Source organism: Doryrhamphus excisus, linkage group LG1, assembly GCF_037039965.1.
Source record: "Doryrhamphus excisus strain RoL-2023G ecotype Guam linkage group LG1, RoL_Dexc_Guam_v1.1, whole genome shotgun sequence".
NCBI classification, from domain to species: Eukaryota; Metazoa; Chordata; class Actinopteri; order Syngnathiformes; family Syngnathidae; genus Doryrhamphus; species Doryrhamphus excisus.
Genome location: NC_136357.1, coordinates 2,328,978 through 2,355,000, shown reverse-complemented (window position 1 = coordinate 2,355,000; position 26,023 = coordinate 2,328,978). Strand labels below are relative to the sequence as shown.

General features: G+C 39.2%; 1 protein-coding gene across 1 annotated transcript in view; it reads right to left on the bottom strand.

Annotated features, from left to right (window-relative positions):
- Nucleotides 1-26,023, bottom strand: part of abtb2b (ankyrin repeat and BTB (POZ) domain containing 2b) — a 50,152-nt gene that overhangs the window by 11,084 nt on the left and 13,045 nt on the right. Inside the window, exons 2-3 of the mRNA XM_058075833.2 lie at nucleotides 7,515-7,664; nucleotides 3,924-4,134 (exon numbers count right to left, since the gene is read on the bottom strand). Coding sequence (XP_057931816.2) covers nucleotides 3,924-4,134; nucleotides 7,515-7,664 — 361 coding nt within the window. The remainder of the gene's footprint in view (nucleotides 1-3,923; nucleotides 4,135-7,514; nucleotides 7,665-26,023) is intronic.

Sequence of the window (26,023 nt, the reverse complement as noted above, 5' to 3'; positions counted from 1 at the left end):
ATGGTAATGGTAATGGTAATGGTAATGGTAATGGTAATGGTAATGGTAATGGTTTTATTTCATTTGAACATGCATCAGATTACAATTGAGTGCATCCCATAATCAGTTCACAGTTCCACATGTCCAAAAGGAGTAGGAAGAAGCAAAGCTTATTAAATCCTACCCCTCCATCTGGTACTTTTACAATCAGTAACTGTTACATTTGTTCACTTCCTGCTTTCCGTAATACAGTTTAAGTTTTTTTGTTGTTTTTTTTTAACTTCCCACAAATTCTAAAGTTTTACCCGTGCGTAATCCCAGCAATTTTTCAAAAGCCGTCCCTTTTTGATGATTTTGATTGATTTTTCAAGGCACACAGATTATGGTGTTCTAAGGCACTCATCTGTCATCGGAAAAAAATATTAGTTTCTACATTTTTCTGTTCTCTAGTAATCAGCAGTAGAACATAGAACAGTAGAACATCAAAGATACTTTCACTTTGATGTAAAAATGTAATAAATTTCCCACCAACATAATAAAATTTGCCTACTGCAAACGTAATACCGAATTTAGGAAATTATTACATATGTGGGAAAGTGAAAATCTGCAAATGTAATAACTTCCCACAAATGTAATATGAAACAAAATAATGATCTGTTGTTGTTGTTACATTTGCAGGAAATTCAGTATTACGTTTGCAGTAGGAAAATTTTATTACGTTTGTGGTAAATTTATTACATTTGCGGGATTATTACATTCAAACCTGCAGATTTGTATTACATTTGTGGTTTATTACATTTGTGGGCAGTTATTACGTTTGCGGATGTAACATGGTTGTTTCACATGGAAATACCCATTTATTTCCAAATATACCGCTATGAACTATTTACAATTTTCACATTTGGAACCGAACTGCGTGTGCAAACATACGTGTGCACGCGTGTGAATGCATTCAATGCATAATCTCTTCAACACTACCAGACTCCGTGCCTGGTGTATAGTATCGGGACACCTCTTTACATGTCCCATCTGACCCTACGTCTGGGTTATGCCCCTCAGCCTGAAACACAAACCTGAGCTCTGTCCAAGTCGTTACAACATCAAAGCCTGTACGTCTGTTAGCACTGAAACCAGATAGTTCTTATGACTCGCTGAGAGATCTGAAACAGCAGGATAGACACACACACGGGCTTGTAAAGACAAACTTTCACACACTTGTTTATACATAGTCACACACAGAAATATTATCTCCGAGTCACGCCGCCTTCTTCGTCATGAGCTTTGACAGTCTACTAATTCTCTTCAGGTTGTTGGGAAAGTTCAGATATTTTTCCCCAAAGGGGGGAACCATGGAACACTTACATGTCCACAGCACTCTGAAGTTAAGGGGACAGACTTTGGTCAAGGTACTGACTGATCTAGAGTCTGATTGCTCTAATAAAGACTCCATAGAAGGTGTGTAAGATGATCTGATGTTAAACTAAAACACTAAATTTATTGTAGATGAGAAAATATGCAGGCGGCACGGCGTTCTAATGGTTAGCGCGCAGACCCACAGCTAAGAGACCAGGGTTCAATTCCACCCTTGGCCATCTCTGTGTGGAGTTTGCAAGTTCTCCCCGTGCATGCGTGGGTTTCCTCCCACATTCCAAAAACATGCTAGGTTAATTGGCGACTCCAAATTGTCCATAGGCATGAATGTGAGTGTGAATGGTTGTTTGTCTATATGTGCCCTGTGATTGGCTGGCCACCAGTCCAGGGTGTACCCCGCCTCTCGCCCGAAGACAGCTGAGATAAAAGAAAGAAAATATGCTTAAGAAAATATGCTAAATTGTGATATAACAACATTATTTCTAACAGCAATTAAAAACATTACTTGGGTTGGAAACAGCAATTTCATGTAAACGCCGCACAAAGATGTGCACAATCTGGAAGATCTAGAAAGCTTTATGTGCGGGTTATTATGTGTAGCTGCTCTATAGGAGTGCATTCAGTGTGAACGGGTGCCTTATTTGGAATAGGTGAGGTCATCAATGTGTACTACTTCCCATATCAGGGCAGTTTTGGATGGTATCCGGGTATGATTTGCATAATCTGTGATTGCGAAATTAATTTATCGCTGCTGAGCAAGTGCATGCTAGAGAATTACCAATCCGTTTCAGAGGGAATCGTACTTTCAATCCTGATACAAGTGTGGTCTGGTAGCATGTGGGCAACAAAGATATGGACATGCACAGAAAAAAAAAAAACATTGGCAAGTCACTGGCATTCCAGTACTCCAAAAGTATCTAGCATTGCTTTGAAGATACTGCAATTAGTCCGCTCAGATGGTCTACTAATACTTGATGGTGTGGCCCACACAGATTTGTGGCTTTGGGGGTTTCCACCAAAGATTCCATCTTGGGGAACCGCTGACTTCAACAAGAGCAAATGGTGAGGCCCACTGAAGGGGAGACGTCTATATCATTACCAGGCGCTAGGACTGTAATCACAACCACCAGTCTTGCACTGCCCACACCCCCCTTCACCTGGGCCCTGCTGTCATTCACAGGTACTAAAATGTGTGAACTGAATGTCACGGACGGCGCAAAGTACAATCACTTCCTGTAGCTGATATACACTCAACATTAAAAACACCCGAACGCTTGCTAGAACCTGCCAGTGAAAGTAGAAGTAAAGGACGGGTGTTTATTTGCTGCTATGTTACCTTTGATACTAATCAATGGGTCATCTTTAAAGGTGTGTGTGTGGAAGTCAGCTGGTTTTTCAAATGATTTAATGACGCACATCGTATTTAATCTTAGACAGTAGTGCATTTATCATTTTTCTTCGTTATCCTGAAAGCGTGTCACACATATTTCATAACACAATAATGTCATTTTACCTTACATCATTACCACAACATCATTGTTTTAGCTTTAACAGGACAATGATATTGGGTGTTTCTTCAAATTACACCAAAAAAATACCTTCCAGGACAGCAAATAAGAAATCATCGGGTTATTCCACAACCAAAATAAGATCTGAGGCGCTCCTAACAGAATTATATGCTATTAGCGCCCTCCTAAAATCCTTAAAACCAGCCGTCTTTGGCCTAAATCTCCTTCTGAGGTGTAGTTCCCTCTGCTGTTACATCAACATTAACACCTGGAGGTTCTTGCTTACCTGTAATTTGCACACAGAACACTTTTTTTGAAGTTGGTATTTCACACGAGAACAACTTTTGTGGCCTATGGTTCGAGTTTTAGTACACAGAATATTGTGTTCTATGGCTATTTAAATATTGTACCTATACCAAAAGAAAGATTAGACTTACGTATTTTATCACAAAAAAAGGTTCAGCAAAATATCAGTTCCCGACTAAAACAGGGACATAACCAGTTTTTTGTGAAGATACATTTTAAGCATAACTTTCACATAGGCATATTTTTTTTTACTTTTGTGACAGATGAAACATCTAACCTATACCACAAGTGAAAAGTGAAAGTGCACGCAAAATTTCAGCTCTTATGAAATGCATTGTGGCTCTTTTCATGGCTTAAAGCCGCTCTAAAAGTGTCATCCATCAGTGTGCAGTTGCATCATCAAAAAATAAAATTGTATAAATACATACGTATGTGGTATTGCATGCATTAACAAACACAGTTGACAAACATGACAAACCGATCAAAAGGTGATTCTAAATTCTGTCATACAAGTTTGTAAAGAACCTTAAAAGTGACTTATTATTTTTTTAGGCTTTTCTGACCGATAAATGTTACTACAATGTAGTATTCTTGTGTTAAACGATGCCAGGAAGTGCAGAATCTGGAAGATCTAGAAAGCTTTATGTGGGGGTTATTATGTGTAGCTGCTCTATAGAAGTGCACAACTCAATACAAAGAGCTGAAAATGAGCCTAATGGGTCCCCTTTCATATCTCATGCGATCATGCATGACTCTCACCTCTCTTTGCTTAGCGCCATGCGTGGGGGATCTAAGTTGGGATTCTCCATGGACTCCATTTGCGGGCATCGCAGGAAGTAATAGAGGGTGTGGAGGGCGTCAGGTGACCAGGACACAGGCTGCTGGGGGCGTGCATGGCGAGCTGGACTCAAACCAGGACGCACTGAGCTCAGGCGCTGCATGTGGTGCATGGCACGGGATACCAGGTCACCTGGAAAATAATGACATCAAATGATTCCCGTGCTGAGAAAAGTATCAACACTGGTCTGTAGTCAGACCCCTTAAACATGGTAGGAAGATCTTAAAAACAAATAACAAGAGATCTGGTGCTTAATGTAAACTCTGCAGGATTCCAATTTAACCGGAATTCCCCTTTTCCTAAACCACTTACATTTAACACTCCGGCACTTATCTGTGGTATCTGTCATTAGCGGTGTCATTATCAGTAAACACAGCCAGATGCCGATTCTAAATCAACTACTGAAGTTGGTAAGACCTTAACAGATAACAGATCAACAGTACCAATAAAACAGGATACAGTTAAATGTCTATTTGCTGTGTAAATGCATAAAAGTATATTCATGTGTACGGTATGGAAGTATCACTGTTGATTATAAAAATATTCCCACTTCATCTCGGGTATGGAGGGAGCATTGCTGGAAGAATATAATCAGATTTTTTTTTTCATTACACCAGAAATTAAATAAAAATATCTTAAAGTTAGGCGGCACGGCGGTCAAGTGTTTAGCGCGCAGACCTCACAGCTAGGAGACCATGGTTCAATTCCACCCTCGGCCATCTCTGTGTGGAGTTTGCATGTTCTCCCCGTGCATGCGTGGGTTTTCTCCGGATACTCCGGTTTCCTCCCACATTCCAAAAACATGCTAGGTTAATTAGCGACTCCAAATTGTCCATAGGTATGAATGTGAGTGTGAATGGTTGTTTGTCTATATGTGTCTATATGTGCATTGTACTTTGTACTTCAGTACGAGGTACATTATTTAAAAAAAAACAAAAGAAAATAACAAATGTAACTGATTACTAGAGAACAGAAAAATGTAGAAACTAATGTTTTTTTCCGATGACAGATGAGTGCCCTAGAACACCATAATCTGTGTGCCTTGAAAAATCAGTCAAAATCATCAAAAAGGGACGGCTTTTGAAAAATTGCTGGGATTACGCACGGGTAAAACTTTACAATTTGTGGGAAGTAAAACGAAAACAAAAACAAACAAAAAAACTTAAACTGTATTATGGAAAGCAGGAAGTGAACAAATGTAACAGTTACTGATTGTAAAAGTACCAGATGGAGGGGTAGGATTTAATAAGCTTTGCTTCTTCCTACTCCTTTTGGACATGTGGAACTGGGAACTGATTATGGGATGCATTCAATTGTAATCTGATGCATGTTCAAATGAAATAAAACCATTACCATTACCATAACAACAATGGTGTTGTAATAAGTTCACACTTGAAGTGTGCATAGAGCAATAAAAACAATAAAATAAATAAAATAAAACAATAAAAAGACTGTTCGCATTTGGACCAATTTAACTAAACAGAAAGTCACTGGACCTTATTATTCAAAAGGGGAATTGCAGGGCCTTGGGAGAGCATTTGCATGACCATATTTGTCCCAAATGTAAAGAGCAATGAATGGACTATCAGTCATCACAGGAAGGGTGTGTGTGTGTCGAGGAGGGGGTGTTGTGGGTAGAAAGAACAAGGGAGAGTGAAACAGGCCAAGCTGAACTTGGTATCATATAGCACTCATTTAGTGTGATTACCGCAGGGTTAATTTCTAACCGGATTAGCATGACTGGGGCAGTGCAGGGGTTGAGGCTTGGGGGTTTGGCCAGTTTGTGTGTGTGTGTGTGTGTGTGTGTGTGCATTAAAGAGTTTGGGTTAGATAGGGTTGGCTCTCCTTAAACAGACCCCACTTAAAGCTGAAGGGCCTCCTTTGTGTTAACCGCTAACAGCAGTCCACCCAGGAGGTCTCCGAGGAATCCTCGCCTAAGATGGAGCCTTTCCCTGGTTTTACAACCCATATTGAGCCCTGAGGCCCGAACTAGCTGTCAGGGGCGAAACACCAAAATGAAATACTACATCTCTAAGATTGCTTTTTAGGGTTCCTTTTGAGAATGGTTTCTGGTTGTTGTTTATTTATTTAAAAAGTCATAAAAAATGATTGCACCCTATCATACAAGTGCACCATAGTTGGATCGAGGACTACAACCGGCCAAAATATTCAACTTTTCACTTTTCAAGTCTGTATTTCAGTATCAGTTTTGCATATTTTGCTAAAATATTTAGTAGAGTTCCATTCAATATTCATCCTCTTCAAGTATGCCGTGTGTCCGTGTGTCTTGCCAAGTCCTCTGTAAAGATCCAAGAGGACTGAGCAGCCAAGTACAGACACTCCTGTATGGTCTCCCTGGCCTCACATCAGAGTGCCAAGCCCTCTGTGTTTTGCTTGTGTGTTGGATATCAGCGAACACATTGCCTGTGTGTGTCTGTTTGTGTTTGTAGGCGCGAAAGAGTGTGAAGCATGCCAGCCCTGCCCAGACCAGCTCGGATTCATACCACTAGGGCAATGTGGCACAAAGAGTCCACTGAGCAAAGTGGGAGAAAGAGTGTGTCTGTGTGAGAGAGTGTGCGTTCACTTTCTTAACGACCAGCTAACGACGGTGGTGTATGAACGTGGTCTTGTGTTCGAGGGAACAAATGGCAAAGTGTTTGCTCCTTTGGAAAGAGGAAACGTATAAAGCACTAGCACCAAACCTATTCCTCTTACCTTGTCACAACAGTCTTTCCATCCTTTACTCGGACCTAAACCTCATTCATCCACCGTGGTCCACAACTCTCTTCTACTTCTTCGCTGATGACCTTTGAAATAGATCTTTCAATGAACTGGATTGAGCCCAGTTTTCCATTACTGTCATGTGAAGTAGAGTAAATATTGTATATATTATGTTATGACCTATACTGTACTGACATAACACACTCGGGTATCAACTATATTATAGCGGCATGTATGTATATGAATGATGTATGATGTCAAACATTTATATGAAAAATACAAACAATTCTGCTATTTACGTCATATTTTTTAACAAATGTCTACTTCTGTTTTTCCATTAAAGTTAAAATACAGGGAAAATAGAGGAAATCTATTCAAACAGGAGGGGCGCCAGGAAAGAATTAGGTGGGAGGGAAGGTTGAGAGGTCAATACCATCATGCACCCTTGCTTGTTTATACAAAAAAAATAATTGCATCATGAATAATGACACTACCATGTAAATGTATTGGAAAAAAAAGTGAAAATGGGGTCAACGTTTGCAGCTCTGTAATAAAAAACAGACTAGCTGGTCCATCAGTGCAACATTTTGATGTGCATTTCAATCAAAATGCAGTACAACAACAGAAAAACCGACTCCCTGTTTCTGTCACATAAAAGATTATCCATCCTTTCTGAAGTTCACCCTTTATCAACTTCAGTATTTGAGAGATGAAATAGCACGTCAGATACTGTCATCTGTTTCACAACACTTCTATATTTAGCTACACTGAAGTAAGTGTACATGACTTACTGAGTTCGGAGATGCTGCCCACACAGGTAGCCAGCAGGGACTGTTCCAGCGTCCTGAGCTCCAGTTGGGCATAGGCATCCTCCCTGCAGTCCACAGAAGTCTGTTGATTCTCTGTATAAGGACTGAAATGGGCCGGCAGGGACAAGACACCTACGGGAACGAAAAACAGGGAGAAAGGAATTTATAGCAGACACATAATGTTGGTGAGGATCGCAAACAAGTCTCAGCATTGCCTGTGGAGAACAATTGTTGGTTGTATTTACCGAGTAGATGTGTAAACGTGTTACATGTAATCTATGGTAATGAGGCCAAATAAAAACAGTGAGTTATGATCGGGAACATAAACTACCGGTAGGCAGCCGGTGGTGACTTGGTAATGGTAATGGTTTTATTTCATTTGAACATGCATCAGATTACAATTGAGTGCATCCCATAATCAATTCACAGTTCCACATGTCCAAAAGGAGTAGGAAGAAGCAAAGCTTATTAAATCCTACCCCTCCATTTGGTACTTTTACAATCAGTATCTGTTACATTTGTTCACTTCCTGCTTTCCATAATAGTTTTTTTTTGTTTGTTTTTAAATAATGTACCTCGTACCGAAGTACGAGATGATATGACCATACAATGACATAATGGGTACCATAGTAACTGTTTTTTAGCCTTATGCATTATTTTAGCTGTTTGAAGATGAACTATATCAGCAAGTTGAATTATTTGTGATTTTAGAAATAAGGAGTTAGTATGTTCTCTGTAGGCGGCATTATGAATTATCCTTACTGACCTTTTTTGCAGTACATTTAGCGAGTAAAGATTGCTTTTGTAGTTATTACCCCATACTTCACATGATCATCCATTTAATATAATGGCAATTAAAACCATTGACACAACATCACAATGATTTTAGAGTGGTGATTAGACACTAACTAAATCATGAACAACTTTTCACAGCCTATGTGACTTCAGGAGATAGGAACTACAAAGGTTTGATGATTGCCAGCTCCCAACAACCACTACTGATGTTTTTCCTCCATATAGTAGAAACAGGAAATACATGGGATTTGGAGTTTGTTCCTGTTTTTACAAAACAACCTGCAAACAAGTTATTAATTATAAGAAGGAGCTTTAGTTGGGGATTTCTTTGTAATTCTTGCTAAAAGCCTCAACTTTACCTACTGTGACCCAGTGGTGGGAAATGACTGGTTCTCAAGAGCTGAGACGTAGAATTCATGGCATTGGAAGGAAACAAAATAATTCAATATAATTCTCCATTGCATGGCTATGCTAAAATGGGTTGGTCTCGGGTGGGATTTCCTATATGGAACCATGGACCCCCAAGCCATGCCACCCCCAACAAAGCGAATATATGAGTCTGTGTAAAAACATATTTTAAACTACGTTATGTGCAGTATGGATTATCTACATGTCTAAATTAGATTTACTGATGGCTGCTCCCACTAAACTGAATTAAAATAGTATGAACCGTTGTTAGACAGGTTTCATTGTACAAAATTAGGCACACAAAATATCATGGTAAGGTTACAATGCAATGAAATCCTGCAGGATTGTTTGCAGCCCGTTTGAAAAATAGTTCAGACCTTGTCAGTCGCAAGCATGCACCAAGGTCAGTAGATATCTCTTGAAAAATGCAAGAGAAATATGATCTCAGGGAAGAACTATATTTGAAACAGGAATACGTTAAAAAGCCATAGCATTTCAGTAAGTGGAATCAAACTATGGAATGGATTGAGTAAGGACCTAAATACAAGGATGAAGAGTCTTGAACCAGTCATGATGTGCTATATATATCACTATATTGACACGTACTATGGTACCCATTATGGCATTGTATGGTCATATCACCTTGTCAAATAAAACTAAAAAAATTAAAATTAAAAAAATTAAAAATTAAAAAAATTATATTATGAAAGCAGGAAGTGAACAAATGTAACAGTTACTGATTGTAAAAGTACCAGATGGAGGGGTAGAATTTAATAAGCTTTGCTTCTTCCTACTCCTTTTGGACATGTGGAACTGTGAACTGATTATGGGATGCACTCAATTGTAATCTGATGTTCAAATGAAATAAAACCATTATCATTACCATTACCAAAGATACGTGGCTAACAGAGCATGAGTAGGACCAAGCTGATCCCATTGTAAGAAGCTATGATATCAGCCATATTTGTAAACAAGCAGCATTATTCAACAAGACTATTGCAAAGTGTCTTGTGTTGAATTGTGAGAAGAGTTTCTCCTGAACTTATTTGCTTGAACCGCCTCTCGGATGTGTTCGTTTTTATGGTTCATTTGGTTTTATGACCTAATCCAAACATATCCTGCTATATCATTGCACAGTCATCAAACAACGGTTGCAGACTTAAGCAGCAACATGGTGTCAACTGCACCCCACGCATTAACGCATGTCTTTATTGCTCTATAAAAGATAGGTCAACTGTGAATGTAAATGTAATTGCAAGCATAAATCGAGCTACAGTGCCGAGACGGTTGAATATTGACTGAGTCGTTCAAAACTCACAAGGTGGTGGGTATTCGACTCTGTTAACGTTTTCACTTACCCCTGCTGCCACTGTTTAAATTGCAAGAGAAACCAGGCATTTATTGTACAAGTAAGTGCATTTGTCTTAGTATATTAACCGTTTGGAAAACAGATCTGCTCCTTGCCTCAAATCAACTCTACTTTTCACTTCCTGTTCCTTGTCCATCACCTCACACCCCCTAGAACCCAGGAATTCACAAACACAGAGAGATTGAAGAACCCGGTTACTTGCAAACACAAAGCGCCAACTGGCAGAGACACCTTACCAATGGCTCAATCACTATGACAACCACATAACCCAAAAACGAAAGTGAACCCCCTCCTCCCAATGTGATGAATGTGCGTGGTTGGTGTAATTCAATGTGGGATAATATCTGCGTTTTAATGTGAATCGTGAACCTGACACATCGTGTAGGTGGACTTGTTGCGCATTTTTTTGACTGATGTAGACGCCGCTTTGAGCGCTGAATCGTAAGTCGAGGTCACCACAGTATTGGATGTATTAAAAAAGAAAGGGGAAGGTGCCCAATTCATATTGTGCATGGAATTGTACCAATCGGTTTACAGTCCAAACAGGTAAGGTGAACAGAATTTGGGGCATAACAGTGTGGTGCTTTATTAAGTTTGGTTCATTGTAACCCACCAACCAACTATGTCTATGGGAGTCTTCCGTGGGAGTTTTTTTTTTTTTTTTAATGGATTCACAATGTGACACCCCACTCAAATACTCAATTCAGTATCAAAACCTGAATCAGTACATTACTTATTTCATGAAATCCATATTCATGCTAGAGCAGGGGTCTCAAACTCAATTTACCTGGGGGCCACTGGAGCTAGGGTCTGGGCGAGGCTGGCCGCATCAGGTTTTCCAAAAATAAAACGCATTTATTAAAAACAGAAAAATGAATAAACTTTGCTTAGGTTACGATTTTCGACAAGAAAAGCTCTGATAAAACATTCCACTGTTCTCAAATATCTTAATTTTTATTTTTCTACACAAAATAAGATGAAAGAAAATCAATCAATCAGTAATAAATAAATATAATAACAATAACAATAATAATAATAATAATAATAATAATAATAATAATAATAATAATAATAATAATAATAATAATAATAATAATAATAATAATAATAATAATAATAATAATAATAATAATAATAATAATAATACGGCAAATAATAAAAACTTAAGAAACCACATTTCGTTGGTGGGTAGACAAATAATTTTTTTCAGATTAAAATGAACAAAGCATTATTAGCGTCCTGTAGACATGACAAAACACGACTATAGTCACATTTATACTCTTTTTATTTACAACATATTGCGCAACTGCAGGGTCTTGAGACACATGCTAACTCGCAAACTAGAGAGCTAGCGACCTAAACGGTAGCCTCCAAGTTATTTCCTTTAAACTTAAAAAGCCAAAAACTTACCACTTCCACACGGATAGGGAGGATAACTATTAACAGTTATTTAACCTTCAACATGAACATTAATCAAACGCACTAACATTAAACTTTCATATCAAGGCGGGGGCCTCAAACTAGTGTCCTGCGGGCCACATTTGGCCCGCGGGCCGCATGTTTGAGACCCCTGTGCTAGAGTAACTGACGAAGGGAACAAGGTTATAAAAGTCTAACTTCAGCTCTCTCTCTCTCGGTCTCTGTCTCTTTCGTCCACTCGATGCAAAATCTGACTTGTATAATATGTGCTGACTCCCCGATCCTAACAATGAAAAAGGCTGCCTCCAGCAGAAGGCGACCACTACAAAGAACATGTCAGACAAACAGAATCACTTTCCTGTGCACAAAAGAACACATTAGTAATGTCTGTACTTCTCTTCGGTTACTTTGTGTTCAAACAAGAACACCAAGACAACAAGAACACATACTTTGCTAAAGAACCCAGAGTGTTTTTAATTAACTGGTATGATTATGTTAATGCTCATGCACTGCAGACTCATCCTTCAGTTAGATTAGTATATCGCAGGAATTATGTAATCATTCTGCAGGTGATATGCTGGGGCGACTCAGAATGAATTTTTACCCTAATTGCTAAAATTAACAGCGCCTTAACCGAGTTAAAGTCTGTAGATAAGGTAAGTAGTTCTAAGTGATTAAGCCACACCCAACGCAGTTTCCACCCTTTTTTACCACCGAAGCCCAGCCAAAGTCATCTGGACTTGACGGAGGTTTACAAACCCACCAGGGCCCGTCTCCACATCCACCACAATATTAGAGGAATGTCAACAAAAGAAACTGGAATCACTGGAAAACAAGACATTGGTGAACTTTGTGAGGGTGGGGAGCCTTTTGTGGCTATTATGGTACAATTTCTGAGGTTTACCATGCAAATGGCATGTGGGAATCAAGGCTACAAATCGACAACATAAACATACCACAAAACCCGTGGTAGTCCCCAGCCATCAAACTATCTTGCAGAATTATTGCACTTCAGCCAAGCTATCAGTCAAAGCGCTCGAGAGTAAAATGCAGTAAGACGGTGGAAACCCAACAGCTGAGTTACTATGTTTCTGCTCAATGTTTTGCCAAGCCAAACTGTCATAATAAATTAGCTGCCATCACGGGTCATATCATATTAACTACAAAAAGTTCAACTTGGAGTTTTCTTTCACTTAAAGCTTCAAATATTCTTAGATTTATGGTTATGGTTTAATTTCATTTGAACATGCATCAGATTACAATTGAATGCATCACATAATCAGTTCACAGTTCCACATGTCCAAAAGGAGTAGGAAGAAGCAAAGCTTATTAAATCCTACCCCTCCATCTGGTACTTCTACAATCAGTAACTGTTACATTTGTTCACTTCCTGCTTTCATAATATAATTATTATTATTATTTTTTTAATTTTTTTAGTTTTATTTGACAAGATAATATGAGCATCCAATGCCATAATGGGTACCATAGTAAGTGTCAATATAGTGATATATATATAGCACATCATGACTGGTTCAAGACTCTTCATCCTTGTATTTAGCAAACATCAACTGCTTCTATTGTTTCTTGAATTGGCTCATCGTTGTGCATTGTTTGATTTCCTTACTCAATCCATTCCATAGTTTGATTCCACATACTGAAATGCTATGGCTTTTTAACGTAGTCCTAGCATATAAGTGTTTCAAATGTAGTTCTTCCCTGAGATCATATTTCTCCTATTGGATGACATTTTTTGGTAATTGGTTGTTTTTATGCATCATTTTAGCTGTTTGAAGATGAACTATATCAGCAAGTTGAAGTATTTGTGATTTTAGAAATAAGGAGTTTGTATATTCTGTGAAGGCGCCATTATGAATTATCCTTACTGACCTTTTTTGCAGTACATTCAGCGAGTGAAGATTGCTTTTGTAGTTATTACCCCATATTTCCACACAATAAGTAAAATATGGTAGAACCAGAGAGCAATATGTGGAGTGTGGAGTGATTTCTGATTGAGAACAAATTTTGCTTTGTTCAATACTGAAATGTTTCTAGCCACCAATATATGAATAAGAAAGCCAATTATTGCACCAATTGGTCTGTGTGTGATAATTAGTTTTGTCTACCTCAAAGAATGTGTGAAAGACACATGATTAGATTTGGTCAAAGAAAGTGTGTGTGTGTGTGTGTCTACAAACACATAAGTAACGTGTCTGTCCTGCGACCTTAACAGCCTCTTCATTCATTAAAGGGTGGATCAGAGAGTCGAGGAAAGTGGGCTTCAAAGTCATTTCCTTGAGCCAAAATAGGGCAGTCAGTGACCGAGGACAAGGAGGCTATATGCTAGCTCCTGTTTGGATGGTGGAGGATGGAAAACCCTACAATAGTACAGTGTTTAACAGAGTTGTTATTGGATCAACCTCTCCGTGCCCTGGCAAGAAAATACAAACACACATGCTTTCTTTGCGAGATTGCCGGATTCCTTCTCTAATACACAGCAAATTGTCACAAGTTCTGCATGTCGGTGGATTGCGAGAGAATAAAACAGATACCCTGTGAAAATGTATGTAAATGTATTTATTTTGCCACCACGGCATTGATCAAGCTTCGCCATGTAGGGTAAAAATAAATGTTTGCTTGCCATGGTGGGTCCTCCCCATGATCGTTATCTAAACAGACTTCAAATGGGACAGAGGGGCATTTAGGAAGCTTAAGTGGTCCATTAGTGTTCATGCTAAAAATAATTCTGTTTCAGTTTGAAAAATATGCACGTCTACAAACTGCCTTTAGAGATAAAGAAAAGCATTCATACAGTGAATTATACAAATTCTCATTTAGAAATAAAATTATGAAACGTTCAAATCTCAATGGGAAGACGTATTCCCTTTACCAATCATGTGCAAGAACCTTGACAAATGCAGGAAGAGGCTGATAAATCACTAACTATGATAGGCAGGCGAGTTAGGGTCTGCTCAATATAATTTGACACCTCCAGGGACTCTTGGCTGGAAGGGGTCAGAGTTCAGAGGGGATGCTCAGCTGGGGTTAAAAACACAGGTAATCTCATCAGCTGTGAAGGAAGAGATATACACAAATCTCTGGGTTTGGACACTTACCCACATTGTCAATCACTTGCACAGTGACAATGAACAGAAAGTTGAAACATAAAGAAATCCTGAATTTGAAAAAGAAGAAATTGTGAAAGAAAAAAGCAGAAAAAGGCCATTAATGGTAAGTACTTGTCATTCATGCGTGTTTTCCCAGTGTTTGTTTGTAAACTACTAAATAAATGACTAGGAAATAAAATGACATTAGTTGCAACCTTCATTTAATCCAGTGGTGAGCAAACTGTGACCCGGGGGCCACATTTGGCCCGCCAAGTGTCTTAATCTGGCCAACCGGGTGTTTCAAAATTCCGTTTTTGAACCCGTAGCATCAAAGCTTTATCCGGCAACATGACTTGCAGTGCTTGAGTCGTACAGGGAATATTCCGATGCGATCTGTAGCTTGTACATCCAAACAACACAACACAATCAACGAACACAAAGTGGTACAACAGTTTGCCGTGTTTGTTGCATTTTTGCTCGATTGCAAAATATGTCGAGGAGGTTACGTTGACATACTCTTAATGTCCAGTATTTTATTGTTCATAACTCATATTGTCAATGGACTACCCAGCATGCTTTGCGGAACTTTTAAAAAAACAGTTATGTGTTATGTTTAGCGCTTCGATGTAATTTTTCACCCATGTAGTGGTACCGTAAAACTGGGTTATAAGGGACGGCGGAGTAATAAGGGACAATTTTCAGGAATTTTTTCTTGAACGATTTGTTCAAAAATATATGCTTCTTTGAAAAAAAAAACAACACAAAGCAGCTTCCTGTTTAATATGAAAAGGCAGAATTACATTTAAAATATTTTTCCGAAAATTGTCCCTTATTACTCCAACATCCATTATAACCCCATTTTACAGTAGCAGTTAATTTATGTGAAGTTAACTTGCTATGGATGTGTTGTGTTTTCGTTTTATTGCACCGTGAGTAAGTATGTTGTTATCTTCGATGACGACCCATATATGGACGGCTCGCGAGTCGAAAAGTTTACCCAACCATAATTTAGTCATTTTTGTGACTAAATATAACAATAAACAGTAGCTACAGGTTGTGTTGACCGGTGAACAAAGTGACATTGACATAGAATAAAAATAAAATAAAAAAAACACCATCATTCCTTGAAGGGTTTCAAACCCATGCAAACGGCCCCACTTCCGTATTATACACCTAAACATGGACAAACCTACATACACACACACACACACACACACACACACAAGCTGGGATTGGATTTGCCATGCCTGGCTTTGGTTTCCCACAGTCCTGAAAATATTGTAAGCTCCTCAGCACAACTCACCCTAATCCTAAACATGACTTCAGAATCCCTCCTTTGAGCTCCCAGCCTCTTTTTTCATTCTTCCACTTTTCTCTGGTCCCACTCTATTTCTTTCTAATCAAGTTGACATTCCACGCCAACCGTGGTGCCTGTGGCTATCTGGTCTCGTTCTGAAGTCCACGGTTTCCATATGTGATGCCACTTCCCATTGCGTGCAGCAAAGGGACCGAAGAACCATAACCGAATGATATAGTTTTATAGGTTTCACTAGCTTATTGTCCGCTCCTCGGGGGTATAAAAATATACATCAATACAAAGACTGACTTTGTTTCTTCTAATGACAACGTATGGTGGCTATTACAACCTTTCTTCAATAGCAAAAGCACATACACACGCAACCTCAAACCCACCCTCTCATAATAGAATCCACTTTTACCACTAAGATGATGTCACCACCTAAAACTGTGCCAAAACCTGCATTACAGAAACAAAAACACAGCAAAAAAAAGTCCATCTCATGATAAGAATAGATGGCTTGAATAAAAGAAGAGTTCTCTCAAAGACTAGACCTTATTAGCCGTAATGCATCCAGGTATCCATTTTAAACAGAGACATTTTAAGAACAAGCTCCGCTCGAGCTCTATTTGAATGATTCATTGTGGGCCGAGCTTTGTCTTAATGTGTGTTTGCACAATTTGCTCTCATTCTGTCATTGATCAAACCCTCGGTTTGATCACCTGGAAAAACAGCAGAAAAACACACGGCACGCCTCTTACAACATTTCAGTTCTCTCGCTGTTCAATACAAGTGAGCATCGGCACACATGTTAAAAGAGGTGAATTAACACAACACGGTTTACTTCCTCACTCGGGCAAATCCATTCCTGACATCAAGCGAAAGAATCAATCTGTTTCAATTTTCATATCCGGCTATAAACTCAGTCGCTCTGCTTACAGTTCCCACACACCAATGAGCATGAGTTTTATACAGGGACTTAGAATTTGACGTTTCAAAGAACTGAAATCCAAAATCACTGTTGCAAATCTAAAGCAGCTTTCTGATGATTAACATTCCGGTTTGGGCACAGTAGAGAGCATGACGCAGTGCGCCGAGAGTCAAATGAGGAAAAGAAACCAGGGCTACTGTGGTTGGTGATGGACGGTGAAAGGTTTACGGATAGGACTGGAGGTGCACTGAATTTTTTATCATTTTTTCAGCTCACCGCTCAAAATAATAATCAGTTTCACCCCAAAGAGGAAAAGAAGCTCACAGATTTTCACAACTATATGATGAAGGTCACCATGTCATCACCTACTGTAGCTTCTTAAGCCATTTTGCAGAATAAATAAATTTGTATTATTTAAGGACGATCCACAGTGAATGGACAAGCCTTTTTTTCTTTGTCCACGGTAACAAAAGTGTCCAAATCTGTCCTACATACCATTATAGTACCATTGTTAACAATAATATAATGCACTATAAAATAAGACAATGCTGTGGGATGACACTGGTTAGTTGGATTGGGACGGCACAATGCCTATTTGTCAGTGATGGAACACATATAAGAGACCACAATAAATCAATGGACCACCCAACCTCTAACATAAAAAGGTGGCGCATTTGTGCACCAATCACTGAGGTGTAATCCAATGCACAACTCATGTGACCTTACGTCGGGATAGAAGATGACAGCCGTGTCGAGCTCTAAAAGTGGGTGTGTGACGACCTGGGTGTGTCCAGAAGGTGCGGGGCGTCTCACTTCTTTAGTCAAAGGCAGTAAAATACCTCCAGTGAGACCTAATTCGAACCCAGTGCCCATCTGACACCCCAAGGGGCTTACATCTCACCCCTGACCCTTTCACACAGAACACAAGTGGGTGTGTCCGCACGTCCAAAGCGCTGTGCTCTTAAGTAGATTTGCCCCACCCTTCTTTTAAAACCATCACATCCTTCACACAGCAGCAGCACGCATTTATGGGGGCCTATTCTGAGAAAATAGGTGTCCGTGTGTTGGTTTCTTCAATTCATCACATGCACTAACAAAGCCCCATTGTCTCACCCGGCACACATACTCAGCACGCCATCAGTAGCAGTCAATGGGTGTGTGTCTCTATGTGTCAGCCCGATGATTGACTGGGGGTTAACCGGACTTTCTCACAAAATGGTCTGGATTAGTCTAAATGATCCTGAAAGGGATAAGGGATAAACAACAGTAATGGTGGAAGAGAAAGATTCCCTGGAAATGCAATGGATGTATTGAATGCAAGCTGAAATATCCTCATTGCAGGGAAATTAACATGGCTTCCTTTAACATTGTCCCCCCTCCAATCAACGGAAATCACCATTAAATTATTATTATTTATTCTAAATTATTTAAATTATTTCTACAAATTACTGTTTACGCTGTACATTGTTCATATTTGATGTCATCTATTTATTCTCCACATTATTATTTATTATTTATTATTATACGGGAGCCAGGCAACGACATTTTGTTGGCAATTTCACTGCAGTGTTATTGTGCAACGGCAATAAATAAAGTCTAGGTCTATGTCTACAAGTCACAGAAAAGTAGCTTCCAACAACATCAAATTAAAAGCACAACATGAATATCGACCATTGTTGTCCATAGAGAATATTATCACATTCATACACAACATCGGTATTTGGAAAACAAGTGGGAAAAAATATGTATTTTTGAACACTGAACTCTTACTTTGTCATGGAGAAGATAACTATTATAGATTTAAGGACCGCTGGAAAACAAAACAACAAACTATGGCCATTTAACATTTAACATGGCGGTTAGGGAATACAGTTGCTATTTATTTATCAATATTTATCAGTAATACAGTGAAAATGAGAGGAACTGTGAATATTGACTTTGCAAGTCAATTTCAGTACGCTCCTTTCACTTTTCTGCTTGTGCAACAAAAAATCCAAGTTGTGCTCCTAGTTTCCAAAGTTTCAACAATACTGATACTGATCCATACTTATTTTCTACAACTCCTGAACAACACAGACACCACACCAGTAGTTATCGCTGTCCCGTCAATGAGCTTCCTGTGGAAACGATGTGACTGTCTTGAAGTGATTGCAAAGCACAATAGAAGAGAAGGAAGACTTAACACTGAAAAAACAAAGATACAAAGGAGAGAAGTGTCCACCGGTGAAAATGTATTGTGAGGATGTTAATGGCCTTCCGGGTGATGATACCTGCTGACTCGGCATGGAGAGATGTCTCTCAAAAACCTCATGTCTGATGAGGACACTGCTGAGTGCATTGACTTCCTTGAGGTTTACAATAAGCCAATGATAGCAAATATGACAGGGCTCGACAATAACGATGTACCGATGGCCCGGGGCAAGTTAAAACAAAATTGGGGCAAGTAAATCCAATCAGTGATATTCCCGTCGGGCAAGTGTACTTTGGCATGCCATACTGCCAAGAGTTTTTTTTCAAAGCGGTTCTTGTTCCGTTCTTGTTCGCGATCAGCCAATCAGCGATCGTTTGACTACAAAAACATCTATCATGGCGTCCCTGCCAACATCATCTAATTCTTCAACAACTTCTGAAGGAAAACAGCAAAAAGTGATGAACCAGTGCCTCCTAAACAAGTATTTTATTAGCGGCAGCAAATCAAATGATGGCACAGGTGAGTGAATCACATTGCTGTGATAATCTGAAGTGGTCACAATGAAATATAATAATAATAATAATAATAATAATAATAAAACGGCAAATAATAAAAACTTAAGAAACCACATATAGTTGGCGGGTAGACAAATTATTTTTTTCAGATTAAAATGAACAAAGTATTATTAGAGCCCTGTAGACATGACAAAACACGACTATAGTCACATTTATACTCTTTTTATTTACAACATATTGCGCAACTGCAGGGTCTTGAGACACGTGCTAACTCGCAAACTAGAGAGCTAGCGACCTAAACGGTAGCCTTCAAGTTATTTCCTTTAAACTTAAATAGCCAAAAACTTACCACTTCCACACGGATAGGGAGGATAACTATTAACAGTTATTTAACCTTTAACATGAATATTAATCAAACGTGATAATTTTTTCTGGGTACATGATACCATACAGCATCCATATCAAACTTTCATATCAAGCCGGGGGCCTCAAACTAGTGTCCTGCGGGCCACATTTGGCCCGCAGGCCGCGTGTTTGAGACCCCTGCCTTAAAGATTCCCCATGGGCAAGTAATTTTTGTTTTTAATGTACAGCCCTGTATGACACAGTATTTAGTAAACACCTTTGGGAGGGGAAAAAGCCTGTTACCTCATAACTACTCCTTAACACAAACACAACTGTGCTGCAAAACCATGTTACAATACACACTGTGTGATGAGTACACTTCCTCTCCTCTGCTGGGGACACCTGCCTACACATTCCACAGCCTGAGCGTGGCGGCAGCACAAACGCAACTGAGGGATCTGAGTGCATCTGTGTGTGTGTGTGTGTGTGTGTGTATGCGTACAAGGACTGTTTGTTGCTGTGTTCCCAGCTGTCAGCACCCTCCAAATGCTAAGCTAAAAGCACGTTTGTTAAATAGTTTATAAGGCAATTCCAACAACTTTAGAGATCCCTGTTTGTCTGTTTTTTATGTATGAGCCGTGATGGTTTTCCACTGGTCTCTGCAGACCACCCACTCAATATTCCAACAGCAGATGGAAAAAGACAGTCAAGGAGGATGATACAAGATATCACCTCCAAGGATACCGTCTCCATCTGTGCTCAAAGCCGCAGTATTTGAATAGATGAAATTCATTAAATTGATGTATTTAGGAATTCTACGAAATGTCAAGTCATTTAACATGAGAATGATAAGAAAAATGTGTGTGTTGAAAATGGGCAAAGACACACTCATCAACTCACTTCAACAGTTTTTCCCCACAAAGCTCCCCAAAGCCACAATGGTTAAATAGTTGCTGAGAGAACATACGCTCTTCCAAAAAGACCGAAAATCACACCCCTGGCACTCAGACATATAGTGCATATTTTAGAACCTCTACGTTGTATATTGTAAAGCCCACCCTGTATAGTAATGATTCAAAACAATCCTGACAAAATAGTGTTGATAGATCATGGCCACACAGTACTTGAACTTGACTGTGTTACAACAGAAAGTACACATTGCATGTACAGTAATACATGCTGAGCTCTAACCATCATGGACATTGATAGTAAATGAATGCTTACTTGAGGTGTTAGCCACATCCTGGCCACACTTTAAGACACAAATGATCACCCTTCCTGGAGGGACCAGACAACCACGCAGCAGATACTCTTTAAAGGAGTGGTGTGTGTGAGTGTGTGTGTGTGGGTGTGTCGGTTTTTAATAGGAATGTGTGTGTATGTGTCACAGGACTATTCCCGCACACGTTCACACGGCTCCTGTACAAACATCACACTGAGTGACAAGTGTGTTTTCATTCTTTTTCCATTGATGGCTGCGTGTAGGTGTGATGATGCGGTCCAGTGCTAACCTTCTTCATCAAGTGAGACCTTCTGCAGGCATTGTCAACCCGACAGGGTACAGAGTACTTTTTTTTTTTTTTTTTTTTTACAATTCCTGCTCTTCTAACTTTCCAAGACAAACAACTGGCCTTGCTTGACTGCTCAGGAAACCATGTGACCACGAAGGGCTGAGCATAGAGACGAGCAGAGGCTCATGGGAACCCATTCAAGTGCCTGCCAAGTGCTCAAATTTGGAGTCAAGAGAAAATCACAAGACACAAAAATACACACAGTTTGCCTACCTTTGGATAACTTTTAGTCTAAAAAAAAATAAAGTATTTTAAAAAACAGCATGTGAACAATGAACTCTTCTTAGTTAAAGGCTTGAATGGCCAGAGATTATGGTGTATATCTAAAATCGGGCCGTGTCTGTGGATCGTGATGCCTTTCCCAGCTGTAAAAGCCCCGTGCCGGAAGCCTCTCCATGAGTCTCGGCCAGTACAGGCCTGGCAGACTCCACCAAGATGAGTGCCGAGATGCACGCAGATATAGAAAGCAGACGGGAGAGGAGAAACATACACACAAGCCTGAGTCTGACATATTAATTAAGATTGTAAACGTAAAAAACAAAGTAGTTGGAGATGGTATACAACTGCAATTATAGCACCCGACACTAGTTGGTGTAATAAGAACCATAACCACAAGGCATTTTAGGTGAACACTAAAAACACTTCATATCTACTTTGTTTGGAAAATAACTTGGGAACAGATTCCGCTACCCATCATGAGCATCTTCTTCTTTCTCTTTTGGCTTTTCCTTTCAGGGGTCGCCACAGCAAATCAACCGCCTCCATCCAACCCTGTCCTCAACCCGCATGTCTCTCTTTTGGTCTTCCTCTATGCCTCCGACCTGGCAACTCTACCATCTCCGAACCATCTCAGTCTGGCCTCTCTGACTTTATCTCCAAGGCCTCTAACATGTAATGTCCCTCGGATGTACTCGTTCCTGATCCTATCCATCCTGGTCACTCCCAACGAGAACCTCAGCATCCTCATCTCTGCTACCTCCAGTTCTGTCTGTAAATCCTAGGCATCTGATGTAGTCTTCAAACATGTCGGCCAATCCCAACAGTAATGGAATGACTACATGAACTGATAACTGATGAATTAAGTAAGTAAAGAGTCCATATTGAGTACACATAGACTATGAAGTTGCATACTGGCCAAGTGTGCCTTCTGCAGGAGAAGATGACGGCATTTCAAGGCACATGTTCAATCAGCGAGGGCAAACCAGGACAAGAAGGGAGGAGAAATACACAGAAGGGAAAATGGATGAAAATGGTTTCACAAGTTCAACACGCAAAGTAAGGAATCCACTAAAGTTTTGACATAACACAGGTGATCGATATGACTGGAGAACTATCAATCCAGGCATCATGAATGTAAGGGATTTTATTTTCCCCTGTTCTCTCCGTTCTCACAAACATCAAACACCCTCTTGATGTGGAGAAACAGCGATTGCAACACCTGCATCCTGAAAAAAACCTCACAAATGCTGATAGTAGTGACAGTTTAAATTCCTTTCCATTTGTGTCTGACATTTATCTGCCTGTGCCTCTATCTGTTTGTGCTGTTTGTGCTGTTTGTGCATGATCACGCTGCTATCTTGGTCTACTTAGAATCCACAACAGATTCAGCCCCAGTTATCAGAACAACAGTGATGCATCAAGGCGTTTCCTGAAGTTTTTAAGTACAAGTTAGTCTCTCGCGCCCATAGGCCCCGTTCTGCAGACTACTGTGTCAAAACAAAGACTTATGTTGAAAAGCAGAACATACTATCAATCAATCAATCAATCAAACCTTATTTGTAGAGCACTTTTTATACATAGAATGTAGCACAAAGTACTTTACATGTTCAAAAAGAAAGACAACAACAACATATACACACACACTCGCACATACATAGACATAGTGGGTAAGCCCCACGAGAGGAGACACCCCAGCCCCCAACCGAGAACACCCCCCCAGCGCAGAAAGCCCCCACTGAGGAAACTGGATATATGGGATAATAAATATAAAAACGTCAAAAATAAGAATATAGAAAGTATATATAGAAATAATGAAATAAAAACTAAAATATATAAGAACATTAATAAAAACTAAAATAAGCATGTGTAAAAATTAAAAAAAATTTTTAAGATTTTTTAAGAGAAAAAATTTGGTTAAGATCCAAAACAAAAGGTATAGGGTATAAAATAACCATTAGACAAAAGTCAAGTTCAAAGGTTAAAAAAAAAGTAGTATACTAAGAGCATGAGCTAATAGCCAAATTAAATAGGTCATACTATACTATACTGTACTAATAATACTAATTCTGCTGAATTAGTACATATATTTATACTGTGTATTCTGTATAGTTTGTATTTTCATTCTTTTTTTTTAAATAGATGTGTCTGCACCTACTTCACCAAAACAAATTCCTAGTATGTGTTTGATCATACCTGGCAATAAACCTTTTTCTGATTCTGAATTTTTTATACTAATATGTACTGGGTGCACTCCTGAGCTTGTCTAGGTCTTAGTTGGCCAACTGGGTGGGTGTTATAGTATTTATGGCCTCCAACCTGACCCCGCTTCCTTTCAACCACCGTACACTCTTGATACATCTGCCCCCTTAACCTCACCCCCCCCAACACTCAACACACATATACACTGAGACACCAGTGTGAATGCCTGAAAGGCTCCTTCTGTTGCAAGTTAATGGGGAACTTGCCAAAAATCAGACTAATAACTATGAACAAGGCACAGAATTGTTTCTATACGTCTGCATAACGACAGAAAGTTGTGAAGTTCCGTGCTCGGCTTGTATTGACTTTGTCGTTTCTATGCAAGTCAACACGTAACTACTTCCCATACGACACCTACTAACAGCACCATAAGGTCCAGTTACTTACAGTTCACACATATGTCGGTATGTCTAATGTACACACTGAGTCATGTCAAACACCTAGGAAATAATGACCATGCATGCAATAAACTGAACATGAGTCACAAATGATTGTATGAAAACATTTTTCCAATCCCTGCATTGGCATAATATAGAATTGAACAATAATTAATATCTTTTTAGAAGATGATGGTTGGTATATCCACCAAGTGGAGGACAGAGAAGTACTGAGGAGGGCTTAAGTCGTGCTGAGTTTAACTGCTGTCTGACTTACTTCCTCTGGACTTGCCTGCACAGCCGCAGTGTAAACGCAACGTAATCTGAGACACTGATAGACGGGAGGCCCGCTGAATATTCTATCAGTCCAGGATGGGCAAAATAAGTTATCTTTTTTTGAAAAAAAAACGGCCATCTTCACAATGATTTATCTGTCTGACAAGAAATCCAACAAGAGGAATTACTGTTCACTGGACAAACGCAAACAAGGCATCCTTTCAACTGTGAAATTCCATCACATAGTCGTTCGCCAATCCCTTTTCAAGCTTTATTCTACATTTCAATGGGCAGATTATCCCAAAGATGGATCGTAAATGTGGCCACCATCTCTGAAAATAATGAAGAGATAGCCCAAAAGGATGGAGGGACAGAATACATAAAACATGTGTACACATTGAACCATTTATTTAACAATTATAAAGTAATGGTAATGGTTTTATTTCATTTGAACGTGCATCAGATTACAATTGAATGCATCCCATAATCAGTTCCCAGTTCCACATGTCCAAAAGGAGTAGGAAGAAGCAAAGCTTATTAAATCCTACCCCTCCATCTGGTACTTTTACAATCAGTAACTGTTACATTTGTTCACTTCCTGCTTTCCTAATATAGTTTAAGTTTTTTTGTAGTTTGTTTTTATTTGATTTTATTTTTTTTTTATTTATCATTTTGTCAAAAGGATGGAGGGACAGAATACATAAAACACATTGAACCATTTATTTAACAATTATAAATTAATGGTAATGGTTTTATTTCATTTGAACGTGCATCAGATTACAATTGAATGCATCCCATAATCAGTTCCCAGTTCCACATGTCCAAAAGGAGTAGGAAGAAGCAAAGCTTATTAAATTCTACCCCTCCATCTGGTACTTTAACAATCAGTAACTGTTATATTTGTTCACTTCCTGCTTTCCTAATATAGTTTAAGTTTTTTTTTTAATTAAATTTTTTATTTTTATTTTTTTTGGTCATTTACCGAAGTACGAGGAGATATGACCATACAATGACATAATGGGTACCATAGTAACTGTCAATATATAATATATAATATGTATAGCACATCATGACTGGTTCAAGACTCTTCATCCTTGTATTTAGCAAACATGGAAGCAATGTAAGAGACATAAACAGAGCACAAAGAGGACTAAATAAGACGCCCTAATTAGAATTACGAGTGATAGAAATCATCAAATAAATCACAATATTATGCTCTCAACATTCTTCTTGTCACACTTCCATTAGAACACCCAAATATCATCACCCTTTGGTTAACTTTGGGATCCATGTTTATTTTGCCATCAGGAAGGAGATCATGTGATGGTTGTTCAGCGCAGATCGCATCAGCAGAAAGACGTGAGGCTTTGGCCCAGGCTGTCATGTCTGTTTTTCTGTACCCACATGTGTTCCCC